This window comes from Sinohyriopsis cumingii, chromosome 7 (genome assembly GCF_028554795.1).
Source record: "Sinohyriopsis cumingii isolate HCF-2022 chromosome 7, ASM2855479v2, whole genome shotgun sequence".
Lineage (NCBI taxonomy): Eukaryota > Metazoa > Mollusca > Bivalvia > Unionida > Unionidae > Sinohyriopsis > Sinohyriopsis cumingii.
In genome coordinates this window covers 37816473-37831053 of record NC_142967.1, presented here as the reverse complement: position 1 = coordinate 37831053, position 14581 = coordinate 37816473, and the positions used below count along the sequence as shown (strand labels likewise).

General features: G+C 35.7%; 2 protein-coding genes across 2 annotated transcripts in view; one reads left to right on the top strand and one right to left on the bottom strand.

Annotated features, from left to right (window-relative positions):
* LOC149795044 (protein mono-ADP-ribosyltransferase PARP14-like) overlaps positions 1-14581 on the bottom strand; it is a 155550-nt gene that overhangs the window by 85525 nt on the left and 55444 nt on the right. Inside the window, exons 10-11 of the mRNA XM_089964724.1 lie at positions 11330-11421; positions 1710-1940 (exon numbers count right to left, since the gene is read on the bottom strand). Coding sequence (XP_089820850.1) covers positions 1710-1940; positions 11330-11421 — 323 coding nt within the window. The remainder of the gene's footprint in view (positions 1-1709; positions 1941-11329; positions 11422-14581) is intronic.
* LOC149795045 (uncharacterized) lies at positions 2360-4278 on the top strand. The gene is made up of 2 exons (XM_089964725.1): positions 2360-2438; positions 3198-4278. The coding sequence occupies exons 1-2, from the start codon at positions 2363-2365 to the stop codon at positions 3446-3448; spliced, it is 327 nt and encodes a 108-aa protein (XP_089820851.1). The 5' UTR covers positions 2360-2362; the 3' UTR covers positions 3449-4278.

Sequence of the window (14581 nt, the reverse complement as noted above, 5' to 3'; positions counted from 1 at the left end):
GCAATGCATGTAATTAAGATTATCTATAACATATTCAAACAAATTAAATGTGTTAAAGAGCATGGTGTTTCACTGAATATTTTTCAGACAATCATCTTTGTGAGATGCCCCACCATCGATTTTCGTCACAGCAAGAAATCTAGTTTCAAGAGATTGGAAGTTTAATTTGCATTTTAAGCTGTCACTATTAGCCATCATAAGCATAAAGTCGCTTCTTTATTTGCATGGCACAATTAGTTTGTTCCAACCTCCGATAACATCATGCAACAATCGATCTGATTTCACTGTCTTTAAACAAATTTGGTACTGGCTTAACGAAGGTTGTGTTGTATTTATAAAAGAATTTAGCTTGTTTGTTTTCATGACAGGTGCTTCGTTTTTTTTTAAAAGATTGTAACGGACTTGTTTTGAGAAAGGGTGCAATGTTTTATAAAAGATTTTAGCTGGCTTGTGTTTACGATGGGTTTACATGCTATTTATTGAAGTTGCCGAAGGAAAAAAAATTTCAGAAGACCAAACATATGACCTCTTTGATGGCAGAATTAAAGGCTGGGGGCAACATCAAATAACTGCTGGCTTGTGGAGATGAACGATAAGAAAACAAAGAACTTGTTCAAGTTGGGACCAAGGGCTTCTGTCAACATGTAGTTATTTTTTTATCTCAACATTAACATACACATATTTGGTAGTAATAATAGGCCATGGGACTGAGACTTTGTATTTTTGTTGATACAGACAGCATGTTGACATAAGTGATGTTGACATAAGTGGGTAGTACTGTATTAAATTTTTATATGAACTCACTGCATGCAAGGAACATGCCATCTTCCTTAATGATGTCATCAATAAAAAAATATAGATTTTCCATGCCATTTCTTCAGTAAGACTGTATTGCCATTTATCTTGACATATTTATTATATCAGAGTGGCACTGATACAACTTCTTTGGGTGGGATAATCATCCTATACTGAACATGCAAAAAACACAGCTTTCCAAAATCTTTTCAACTTCTGTGAAACTGTGTGGAGACCTTCTTTCTCCCCTCATGACTCATCAAGTCAGTCTATAAGAAGTTTCCATGGTGAATAGTTTAATGGATCAATTAACTTTTTATCCACATGATCTTAATTAAGAGTATTACAAAAGGATTGAATGTGTGGCATCTTCAGTCCACCATATATGTGGGAACAGGAATAACCCTGTATGAGCCCACACTGTATAGGGAAAGACAGAGCAATGACTTGACAATGAATGAGTTCTACAAAGATTTTAAAACATACCAAAAAAATCTTCTATGAAAAAAATTCTACATTAAATAAAAAAATCAGATTTCAATCTTAAACATATATATATATATATATATATATATATATATATATATATATATATATATATATATATATATATAAAACATGTCCAATAAAGGTAAAATGGTTAAAATTCTGCTGACTAATCAAAATATCCTCTGCATTTTGAAAGTTAAAACCCAGATAATGATTCAAGCCAGTTTCCCTGCCGTGACCTTGGGGACTTGGCTTTGGTTTGCAAGACACGATCCAATCATCATACACAAAGTTTACATTAAATCTCTCTAAGATATGCAAAGTTAAATTATGAGCTACACAGCAAAATGCTAATAGATGGAGAGGCAACACTTTAATATAATACACCTGACTTTACATGGACAGATGAAAATGTAAATACTAACTGAAAGAGTAGAGCCATCATCTTTCCATTCAGGAAGGCAGCCATGGAAAATGCATGCACAGCGAAGCTCTCCTGCACCAGTGACAGCAACATCTCCAGGATTAATACCATCTGGATATTTTTTTGTGCATTCCTCCTGAAGCTGTTGTCCTCCAATTGCAAGCAGGGAAGCAGACACTGCACCCTGCCTCAAGTTCAATTTGTTGGATGTTGTATTTACCAAAACATCAGCCTTAAATTTAGGGAAAAATCTTATTAACAAATGTTTTCAACTCTCTTATTTTCTTACATATGATCCAAAGCAAAAAAACAAACAGTTTCATCATCTAAACACAAAAAATACCATTCCTCATACATGAAAATCATAAATTAAGAAGTTGTTTGCTTACCAACAGACCTGACCAGAACCATAGAATTTTTACTGTGGTAGTGGCAGCAGATTTTTTCCCAAAAATGGGAAAAACCTTTTAGTCTCTTCTGTGCCCCAATCATTTGAGTGCTTTGCATTTTTGCTTATAAGTGTTTTTAATGCTGACTCAAACCTTTATAAAGATGCATGCCCTGTGCAAAATCCATTATGACAAGTGCAGGAAATGGATTTCCTGCTATGTGTTACAGTGGAGAAGTGACATTAACACAATGTAAATAGTTTGCATGAATACTCAAATAGAGACCTGGGAAAACATTTGGGATCATGCTGATGCTGAATATGTCCTTGACAAAAATACAGGTAAGACTTATAGACAGGAAACATGCACTTTTATAAACACATGAAACCAATTATTAAGACTTTGTGCACAAAATATGAATTTGCAGAAGAAGAAAAAAAATGAACTTTAACATATTTAAATTCAAAGCAACTTGTTTCTGATCTAGAGGGTGAAAATTGTTACAGAACTGTATTATCATGACCAAATCCTTTGTTGATGCTAATCATGTTGGGCCAAGAAAAACAGATCAGTTACAAGATGAGGCTGGACCAAGACCCCAGGTTCTATTAGTTTGTTAATTTTTGTCACAAAGTGAGATTTTATATCATTGTGCTTATAATACTTTTGATGGTATTGTGATTCAGTAAGATACATGTAATGGAAAGAATAGTTTTAATCTTGAATTTAAGGAAAAAATTATATAAATGTGTAATTCCTACAATTTTCCTCAGACTTGAACAAAACAAATTTATTTTTCAGTTTATAATATTATTACTTAAACTGAATTCTCCATATCTTCTGAGTTCACATTGCAAGTTGTCTTTCTGAATTGTAAGTAATAATTTAGGAAGAAAATCTGACATGTTGAGCTGTTTAGTGAAATGGAGTCCAGATCCACAAATATTATATACTTTATAAATTTAACTAAGTCATCAAGCATGATTCAATAAAAAAACAAGCAATACAGATAAATGAATAAATGGTATAAATAAGTATTAAAACATTAATCAGAAGATTGGAGTATCATGTGCCATTTTTTTTACATTTTACTTTGGGAGATAAGAGATATGCACTGGCGGAAAGGACCAGAGGCACTGCTGATACTGGGATAAATGTGTGGGAGATAAGAGATATGCACTGGCAGAAAGGACCAGAGGCACTGCCTGATACTGGGATAAATGTGTGGGAGATAAGAGATATGCACTGGCAGAAAGGACCAGAGGCACTGCCTGATACAGGGATAAATGTATGGGAGAAAAGAGATATGCACGGGCAGAAAGGACCAGAGGCACTGCTGATACTGGGATAAATGTGTGAGAGATAAGAGATATGCACTGGCGGAAAGGACCAGAGGCACTGCTGATACTGGGATAAATGTGTGGGAGAAAAGAGATATGCACTGGCAGAAAGGATCAGAGGCACTGCCTGATACTGGGATAAATGTGTGGGAGATAAGAGATATGCACTGGCAGAAAGGACCAGAGGCACTGCCTGATACTGGGATAAATGTGTGGGAGAAAAGAGATATGCACTGGCAGAAAAGACCAGAGGCACTGCTGGTACTGGGATAAATGTGTGGGAGATAAGAGATATGCACGGGCAGAAAGGACCAGAGGCACTGCCTGATACTGGGATAAATGTGTGGGAGATAAGAGATGTGCATGGGCAGAAAGGATCAGAGGCACTGCCTGATACTGGGATAAATGTGTGGGAGATAAGAGATATGCACTGGCAGAAAGGACCAGAGGCACTGCTGATACTGGGATAAATGTGTGGGAGATAAGAGATATGCATGGGCAGAAAGGATCAGAGGCACTGCCTGATACTGGGATAAATGTGTGGGAGATAAGAGATATGCACTGGCAGAAAGGACCAGAGGCATTGCCTGATACTGGGATAACTATGCTCATGCTCTGAATTTTCACTTCTTACTAATGACCTTGAGCTCTGAGCCAGGAATGAATACTGTATGATATGGCATGGACCTGGATAAAGTGTTTCATCAAGTACATATATGATGTAAGTGAAAATATATTTATCCATGTTATATCTACATTTCATTTATAAGTTACATGTAAGTTATTTATATGTGGCAAAAGCCATTTGTGCAAAGGACTATTTTCACTAAAATAAAGCAAAAGTGACCCATAAAAATTTTTTTTCATCAGTTAAGTATAAGCAAACTGTAAGTTTATGTGCATTGCCATTTTTGTTTTAAAAAAGTTTAAAACTAGACTTCCAAGTTCACGAAACTTTGCTACCAAGACTAGAATACCTGTAAGTGACTTGTCTGTGTGTTTGTGTGTATGAATGTGACACAGCACGATGAGTGAAAATACACACCCACAAACTGGAGACACAAACTTGATGAGAATATCCCCAATTTGCAGTAAAGGTTATGTGAAGCATGATCCTCTGTTCTGCTTCAATATGCATTTTATTTTATGACTTGTTCTGATACCAACCCCCTATTGTCAGTATTACTAAGAGAGAGAGAGAGAGAGAGAGAGAGAGAGAGAAAGAAAGAGTTTATCTCGGACTTGTGGAAGTGTTTGTTATAGGGTTACAAACAAATAAAAGTTCCCCTGATTTATATTATCATGTTAATTGTGTCTTTTCTATCAAATAAAAATTAAAGGGTTGGAAAAACAATCCAAAAACTGTTTAAAATCATGCATATTTTACCCACATAAGACAGTGTGTCAGGTCAATTCATTTCAATTGACCAGTGGCATAATGTTATAAATATTATAATGTAAATTAAATTATCTAGTATTACTGATGATCATTAATCGGTGCTTTATCCTACTACTTTGCAAATATGATCAAGGAGAATCAAGCAATGGAGTACTCTGTGCATGATAGCTTCATTTTACAGACACAACGCTTCCTTGATAACTCGCGCCCGGATAACTCGCAATCCCGCTTATAACGCGGTGTCCGTCTTGGCTCCCGATTTTTTCCAGAGAAAATGTATTTAAAATATCTTTAAAATATGCTGAACATGAAAATATTATGATAAGAATTGATAAATTAAACCTTGATGCATTGCTCATTTTATCATCGAAAATGGTGATTAATGCCCGTAAAAATATAATCCATATTTTGAAATTTGCAAGTTCTAAAGAAGAATTAATTTCAGAGATCTCGAAAATGCTTAATTACGCGTATTTGGAAGCCAATTTTTGATCTGGGACGCAGAAAAACACTGAGGCGGGAGTCCTCCGTATGCATGTAATAGGTGCGCAGGAAAATTCAAAGATTTGCCGGTCCTGTTTCAGCCACTTGCTTTGTGGGAAAATGTGTTGATAGTTAACTGTGCTGATATTTACAATGACTGAATTGAGTGACTGAAAGACTCTTTGATGTACTGTTGCCATTTTATAAGAGTACATTAAAAAAAAAAAAAGAACATGATGCAACAGCTAGGCAGCTAGTTTTAAGGCTCTGACTAGCGGCCGAGTGAGAAAATGTACTGATATTTAGTGATTGAATTCAGAGGCAGAAAGACCCAGTTTTAAAATCCTAGCCAGACCTCTGTTTAAAGATATCATATATTATGTAAGTTTTTATGATAAATAGTTGTCAGTATACTGTAAATAAACAGTCTGGTGAAATAGCGATCAACGAAAACTTCTGGTAAATGCTAACAGGTGGCAACAGAGAATGAAATAAACACCAATTAAATGTCTTCCTGTGTGAAAGTCACGTTCTAATCCTTTAATTCCGTTTCAGTGTAAACATTATAATCACAACATATTCTGTTCATTGAAAACATGAAAAGAGTCAATTGACCGTCACATCGAAACCCATGAGTACTTCTGTGAGAACCTAATTACATGTACATGCCAGATTTGTTTTGATCAACAACTTGGGGAAGTGTTTGTTGCATAAAAAAAAAAAATCGATTACAAAAGACCTCGGGTGCTGGATTAATGGTCTTGGAGCTGCCTTTGACGTAAAGCAAAACAGTAACAGAGACAACGACGATGATAGTGACTTCGAATATTTCAGTGAAACTGATGTCATTAATGCCGAGGCTGTTTGGGAGAAATTCGTACAGACTCATGGTCCTGAGATGGGCATTTCTCTTGATGATATGGAGGAGTGGATTTGTGCTGACATTGATTGCCCCACAGCCGAATACATGTCAGATGAAACTATAATTATTTCTATTGCGAACAAATTTGCAGCAGAAGACGATTCTAAATGGAGTAACACAAGTGTTGAAAGTGATGCAGATGCAGATGTTGCACCCCCCACCCCTCTGCAATGGAAGCAATCAAATATTTTGATATTGCCATAAGGTGACTGGAGACCCAAAATGTTGACTACGTAAAGCTCATGCAGTTGAGAAATCTGAGGGATTTTGCTCGGTGGCAGAGAAACCAAGGAGTAACACACAAAAAAAAACTGATTTTTTCAAAAAGTGAATTGATATTTGTCAAGCGTGGCACAAACGGCAAGTATTAATTTGTTCTAATTTACGTTGTTTTAAATTTGTAGACCAATTAAATATGTTAGTTCTGATTAACCCTTGTTTTTTTTTTTTTCCATTTTACTTCTATCACATTCAAAGCTATCTATCTATCATTCAATCGACACTGTTTCTCGAAAAGAGTCGATCTTTTGTATATAAAAAAACGTTTAATTTGGATCAAACAATAAAACTAGAATGTATCCAATTCAACATAAAAATTAGTGACGTAGTACACAATGTGTGAAGTGGTACACATGTTAAGCGAACAGAAACCACGTGGAATAATGTTTTCGATGATCACCTCAATATACTGTAATTTATCCTGAAATTAATGTTGTCCTATGAGGAAATAATAAAGTACACCGTCATGAAGAGATATTTATTAACAGCTAATCTCAGAACGATTATAAAGTGAGTTTTCAACAGTATAATCTGCCTACCCCCCCCCCCATTTCTTCGTTATGTCGTCAATCACTTTATTGGTTTTGGGCTTATTTTATAGGTCCCTCGATAACTCGCGCCTCACTTATAGTGCGGTTGATGTTTCTGGACCCCTATGTGTGCGAGTTATCGAGGGAGTGGTGTATTGTTCTGGATATAGAAACAAGTTCCAAAATTTGTAGTGAACTTAAAGTTCCCAAATTGTTAGTCAGATGTTTGCTCAAGAACAAGCTGAAATTTCACTGTAATGTGCAATAAAATCGTGGCATCAGTATTTAATAACAGAACAAAAAGTATCATGGTTCAACACTGATGGCTTTGTTCTATCAACTAATTGTCAATAGGTTTTAAAAAAATGAAATCTTCTGATGTGAATCAACAATGTTACATTTTTAAATATGGATATTTTGACTTGCTTTGATTGCAAGTGAAAACTGTTTTGTCTTTCCTGAAACAATGACTGTTATGAAATCATACTCAATCCAATTTCATGAAGTATTATTTATACACATTAATGCAAACAAATGGAAACTGGTCATGCACATGAACACAGCTGAAAAATCTAAAGTTCTTGAAAATCAGCTATGCTACTTGAACTGTTTCCACATGAATTTGATACAAACTACCAAGTAAATTAAAGTCTTTCACCAAATTATAACTATTTATACTATTTTCTTCTTTATGAACAAAATTTCTCTATAGAAATTACTGTTTACACACATGTAAATGTTGAACATAGACATATATCCCTTTCTTCTGCCAATCAACAAAATGTGCTCTGTATGACATCAAGCTGTCATAAATGGACCGCGATAAGAAGTCATACAATAAGTAAAGCTTGATGCAGGCAATGTCAACTATTTGTCCAGTTCCTGAAAATATTCCACAAGATTCCAAGATATAACATTGTGATACCAAATCAATTTACAAAATTTGGAAAGCTGTTGGAAATCCTATTGGTACTTCTTTTATGACTTGCATCATGAATTAGGTAAAATAAAATGGATTCTCCATACTATGTCAAAAGAACTTGAGAGATTAATGTAAAACTAATTGGGACATGTGTTAACATGATTATAACATCCCAGACATGGCAAAAAATAGTCTGATAATTTATTTTTATTTTGGTTCTGAGGATGTCTGCATGATATTAAATGTATATTGTTATGCTTTCTTGGCAACATTACCATCAATGACCTCTTGCCTAATACAATTTAATTCTAACATTTCCTTTGGATATTAACACCTTTTTCATGACATCAAATTCGGTATCATATACCACTCTACATGTTTGTTCATATCTAACAGGGGTCACAATTTAAAGACCCGCTCATGCCAGCTAAGGTAAGCTGTTTTGGTGTCTTCTTGTGAAAGACACTTAGCTCCCATTTTGCACAGCATATATAACTAATAATTGGTTGAAAATGCTGATAAAACAGACAAGTCTACCAGAATACTATATACCTTGATACAAAGACAAAGAACAGGTTAATAGAGATGGAAAAGAACACAAGACAACATTAAATGCAAGAATGTTCAATCATGAGCGCTGATAAATAGCTCATACATTTGGAATTTAAAGTAAATGTACACTTCCTTATCATTTAAAATAACAAAAATCATCTTTTTTTTTACATGCAAGTTCAGCTATCATAAACATCATGGGATCTGTATAATTGTCCATTACACTGGTATTACTGTATGAACTGAAAGAGAAGCAGAAGGAGGAGGAGTATTATATAGGGTCACCGGTATTGGTTGTGCTAAAGTCATTCTCCTCTTACAAGATTTCTCTCAAGAAAAGACACCCTCTGATGAAAGGCTACTCTATTCTTCACCTAATAAAATTCATTTTTAGCACTTTGTCCTTTTCAAAGTTATTATATACATGTATGGGTGCATTGTAAAAAGGGGACTATCATGTACATAGTAACAGCAACAAAATCGGCAGCAGAGGTGAAAAAGTAGAATCAGTTACTGATGCTAGTAACACTAGCATTATAACCGATACATGTGTATTTGTTAAATTGAAATGCTGCAAATTTTACTATTACTTGCCAGTTACTAATATTCATGAATTCTAGGCTTCTACATGTTATAAATTTAAGGATCTAACACAATAATTCACCTCTGATTTTAATTAAAACAACCTGAAAATACAGCCTTTGTTGGAAAATGTCCATTACATAGGGTACAGTATTAACTGAATGAATGTATGTTATACTATTGTATCCTTTTGCAGCATCTCAGCATACAAAAGTGACTATGTCATACCAACCAACTGTAAAGATCAAAAAAGTTAAACTGAACTGCACAAAAAAAACAATTTTTTCCAGTAAAATATGTTTCATCAGTATACTAACCCTGTCATAATACCTTGCAAATCCAGCCATCCCAGGATAATACTTTTTAGCTAAAGAGGCAAAGTTACTTTGCCCACATAGATGGCAGTTAGAGTGATCTTCCCTTGATACCTGGACTGGCACCAAATTACATGAATTTGTCAGTTACTACTGGTGTGGAAGGCACAGTATCTACATGGGTGTAACTGCAGGGAGGCTGGTAGGTTGCATGTGTATTATGATTGGGCAACTAATATCAAAGAAACATTTTGTCCTAGAAATAAAATCCGTTTCTTCTTCAAATACATTACCTGATCATAATACCTTAGGAGAATAGGTAAGAGGATGAGGGAGACACATCCCCTTACCCAGGAAAGACCATCTCCAATCCCCTGGCTGGAAATAGACTCCAAATGTCAGGGAGCAGCTTTGATAGGGAAATAATTTTCCCTTCAACAAATCCAGTGGAAGTCATGAAGTCACATATCTTTGAAGCTGTCATCTTTATGAAGCTGTCAAATGACCTGGATAGGTAACCTTTTGGACCATGGTTAAGGGATCCTCCAAATCAAGTTTAGCCTTTGAGAATGAAAGATCTCTGATAAAAATTGGAGAGGTGTACTCAGATCTTCATCACACAGCATGGATAATTACAGTTTCACACATATGCAGTGTTTGTGGTGACTATCCTAACTTTGTGAGCAGATATATGCAAATTCATTGATGTGGGTTTAGTCTGATATGCAGAACGGATAGCCCACTTTATTCAGTATGAAAGTGACTATGTTAATATATCATCCTTCCCCTCTTTTTGCTCAGTCTTCATGAAATACCCTTGCAGAGTTCCCACTGGGTCCTGAAGATGACCTTGAGATGAAGTGTCAAGAGTAAACAGGAATTATTACCAATATCTGAATAACCATGAATGGTAGCCTGTTTGTAGCAATGAAAGCCATGAGTGATAACGATTTATCTTGTTAAAACTGAGTCTAGCAGTACATTAGCCTGCTTGGGACATGTTAAACTTAAACGTCTTGAGAATGCTGGTGTGGAAATAATGATCCCAAGGGAGGCCACAATCCTACGGCATCCGGAAATGGTAGGAGACTTACTCCCTCAGTCCTCTGTGTTTGCATCCATACTGACTGTGATTGGCAGTGGTTGTACTTGCAGAGGTAACCCTGACATGAATCCAGAGTGATTTCCCTGCCTTCGAGATGCAGCCGTATATTGTGTACATTGTTAAAGATAGTACAATGGTCAAAGTTCAGCCTCCATTTGAACCTCAGAATCATTGTTATGTGAGCCCAAGAGAACAACCTAGGACTAACATGTTTGCTGTCACCATGAGCAAAACTCGGCAGGTAAAGGAATACTCTAGGAGCTGGACTGCTCCGTTTAGGCAAGTAATCTACCATTACATTAATTCAGTTCAGAAAATTTCCAAACTGTTTTTGTGGATTTTATGAGGCCTCTTTCTGTAGAGAGCATGCTAATTGGCAAAAGCAGAAGTAGTAACTGACAATTTCACGGAATTTGATGCCAATTCCAGTATCAAGAGGAGATCACTCTGTCACCTAGGTGGGCAGATAACTTTTGGCCTTGTATCTAAAATGTTTTAGCCTTGGAGGGCTGGATTTGAGAGATAGTAGAAGTAGTTCTCCTAACGTATTATGATTGGGTAACATATCTGAATAAGAAATTTAGGAAGAGGCCTTCCAAATAAATGTGAAAATTAATCTATACAAGATAAATTATATAACATAAAGATGTTAAACTATCATTAATTTATGAATATAAAATAGCAGATACTAATATATTCATTTGTGGTAAATTAAGGGCTTCATTTAGTCAAGGAATTCATTAAATCTAAATTCATTATAATTTATGAAGTTGCTGCTTAATTTCAATCAAACAGTACCAATACCTGTTGATGAGCCATTTCTCCCTTTACCACTTCAATCCTGTAAGCCAAAGTGCCACTCTTGGAATCAGATGATGAACTACTCAATGATCCTCCTAAAACAAAAGACATTTGCCAATTAGATAAAGGAAAAAAATTATGTGTTTCCCAAAACATGAATCCTCTCACAAATGGTACTTTTATTTTTCTTTACTTGAAAGCAAAAACATGAATCCCAACCTCCCCACCATGATATATTACTGTCATTCTGTCATACTAGAATCAATGTAACTAACAGTTTCTTGAATGGACTACTGGTGGACGATAGTTTCCAGGAATTCAAGAGTAGATCATTTCCAACTTTTAAAGGCTATGAGTTGAAAGTATCGTTGATACGTTCAAACATTACATGGTTTTCAAATCAGCTGCTGTAATGTCAGACTGGTGCCATTTTAATTTAGGACCAAGTAGGCATTGCTAGAAGTACTTTTATGAAAGTCCATGTTAATTTGACCATCCATTTAGGGGGTGTAGTGTCAACGTTTTCAGGATGGTCACTGTGAGAGCCACATTGGATATATATTTTGCACATTTTTTTATACTTATTTTTTGGATTCAAATGCATTATCTACTGATAACCAGTCAGCTCAAAATCTTTCAAATTTGAGGTTGATCTGATACAAAATTAGATTATTTAAGCTTTGTGGCAACATTCACCAAAAAGTCCTTTAATATATTTTCCATTTTTACAGGATACTTGAACAATTCATATTTAGTGATGGAATATTGATCTTTTCTTTACATTTCCAGCTAATAATTGATTGACTAGTCTATGCTTATTCTTATTATCATCCATAATGTTCTGCACACTGGGGACAATTCAGGAAATATAGTTGTCCCAGTGATTATCCTATTTACTTTTGACCACCTTTTCTCAACATGACATGTCCACTCCACCCCACCCAATTTTCAGGCCACTGTACAATTATTCTTAGTAAAACACAGACATCTTTATATTTCTAATATTCAACAAGCAATGTAAAACAGTAACAACACAGCATTTTGTGCTTTCTGATAAGTTTATGTGTCAACTGAATGATTATTTATATCTGCAACCATATTTCATTCAGTAAAATTCACATGATAATTTACACAGTGAACTTCATTTCCAATCATAAGCAATTTATTATTCAAAGCAGGTTTACTGGCTGACTGCTTGTAAATACAGCACACAAATTTTTATTGTATTTCACTGCATAAAAATGGAATTACATTAAGATATCTGTCACTCATTTTATGTAGTAACCTATTATCAAGGTCAGTCTTTTGCAAGAAGAAGGTAATAAAAGTGTATACAGTATTTCTTTTATTTTTGTAAATTGGGGGTGGGGGAGGATGGGATAAAACTAATTTTAAATATGTAATTCTTACCTGTAATAATTACTTTCCTTTGACACTTCCTAGCACTAGTCCTCAGCCTAAGGCAAATTTCCTATTCAAGTTAATAACTGGAGGCTACCAGAATAAAATTAATCATACTCCAAGTTTGATGCATCAGTTACTTCCATTACTGGAATATCATCTTTGTCTGACTTGGAAAAACATCAAAGTAGGAAGGGAGGATGAAGCTGGGTAATAATAACAGGCAATTATTATTAAAACTAACTTTACCCCCCCCCCCAATTTAAATTTAATAGCAGTTTTAGATTACCTGTTATTAACAGTTTTTTGACATTACCAAACCAGAGTGAGGCTGATAGCCTCATCACTAGCTGTTAGAGTGAACTGACCATATGTTAGCAGTAGGTTTCTCACCTACAAAGCAAAGGATGGCCTATTGGCAACTTACTTAAGGCTGAAATGATTGGATCTAATGTCTGCAGGTCAGTGAAGTAGAAATAAGTTTACCATGAAGACTTCCCAAACACACTTTTCTGAAGGAGAGTATTTATGTGATCCTGGTGTGTTGGACATGAACTGTACTTTGATTTGTGAGGAAATTAATCCCCAGGTAAGTTAAAGTTTGAAAGGAGTCAGATCTGACTTCTGCAGGGTGGGAATTAATCCTAGATGAGTCAGAGCATTCCAAGAGAGTGTCAGGTCTAAGATTTAAGGCATGTCTGAGAAATGTATGTTTCACCCAGTTGAATACTTCATGATGAGACCTAATGATCTTAAGTGAGCTACTATTACTCCCATTACTGGAGAGAAGTCTGAAACTGTATGACCACTTTGTCCAGCCAAAACTATATGAATGTACTGTGGAATTAGAAGATGGGAACATGAAGGTAATAATCTTGGAGGTTTATGGAAACTGTCCTGTCATTGACTGTTATGGTATTTCTGACAGAGGCTGGTGTCCGTCTTCAAGTGACCATTACAATTAAACTTTTTTAATGGGAAAAGTTTAATGCTAATCACATTTTTCCCTCTTCCTTCTAAAACAAGGAAGATCTGAGTATAGAATACCCAACATTGAGCATGTACCACTCTCTCTAATGTCCTCTTCCTTAAAAGGATGTTTTAACTTTTTATTTATGGGTTCCATTTTGGTCTAGTGAAACTAAATAGTTGTCTTTGATAGAGGTGGAGAGACCTGGAAGCAAACCTGGTGACACTCTTTTACTGTGGAGAGGACCTATTCATCATCTGACCATGCCACTGATAAAAGGCTTGGTATAGTGCCTACTGGGACATCGGGAAATATGGGACATGGCAGTGGAGGCTGCGACTGTCATGGGCTGACAAACTCCCATCCTTAGGCAGGATGGAGTAGTCCACAGAATGTCTGCACTTGCCCTGCCAGCCATCCCATTTAATGACTGAAGGAAAGGAAGGAGTTTGAAAAAGGGTTTGGTAAGCCCCTACTTAAAATATTTAAGTGGCAGGCACATAGAATTCTAATGCTGATAATGCTTTTGGCCAGTTTTGCTGGGCCTAGAACTGCAGCCAATTATTGGTGTTGTTCCCCTGAGATCTTTTCTGGCCACTTTAGGGGCTAAGCTGAGAAAAAAGGAGCCACCCTCAATAGATCCTTGCTGTTTTCCATCAAAACCTTTTAAATATCTAAGACAGTATCTATACAGAGATGGAAACGTCCTGCTGAATGTACCATTATCATCAAGATTGAGTATCTCACTATCTTGACAGCCTCCAGAAATCTCTGTAAGTTGGCCACTGACACAGACTTTTCCTCGAAAAGGTTGAAGGAGAACATCAGAAAGAGTTTGACATGAGAAGATATTTTAACATGAGTTCAACTTTTAAGTGCCATAT

Coding starts and splice junctions, on each gene's coding strand:
- LOC149795045 (XM_089964725.1), top strand. CDS start 2,363: ATGAATACTCAAATAGAGACCTGGGAAAACATTTGGGATCATGCTGAT. Junction 2,439..3,197: donor TGTCCTTGACAAAAATACAG/GTAAGACTTATA, acceptor TTACTTTGGGAG/ATAAGAGATATGCACTGGCG.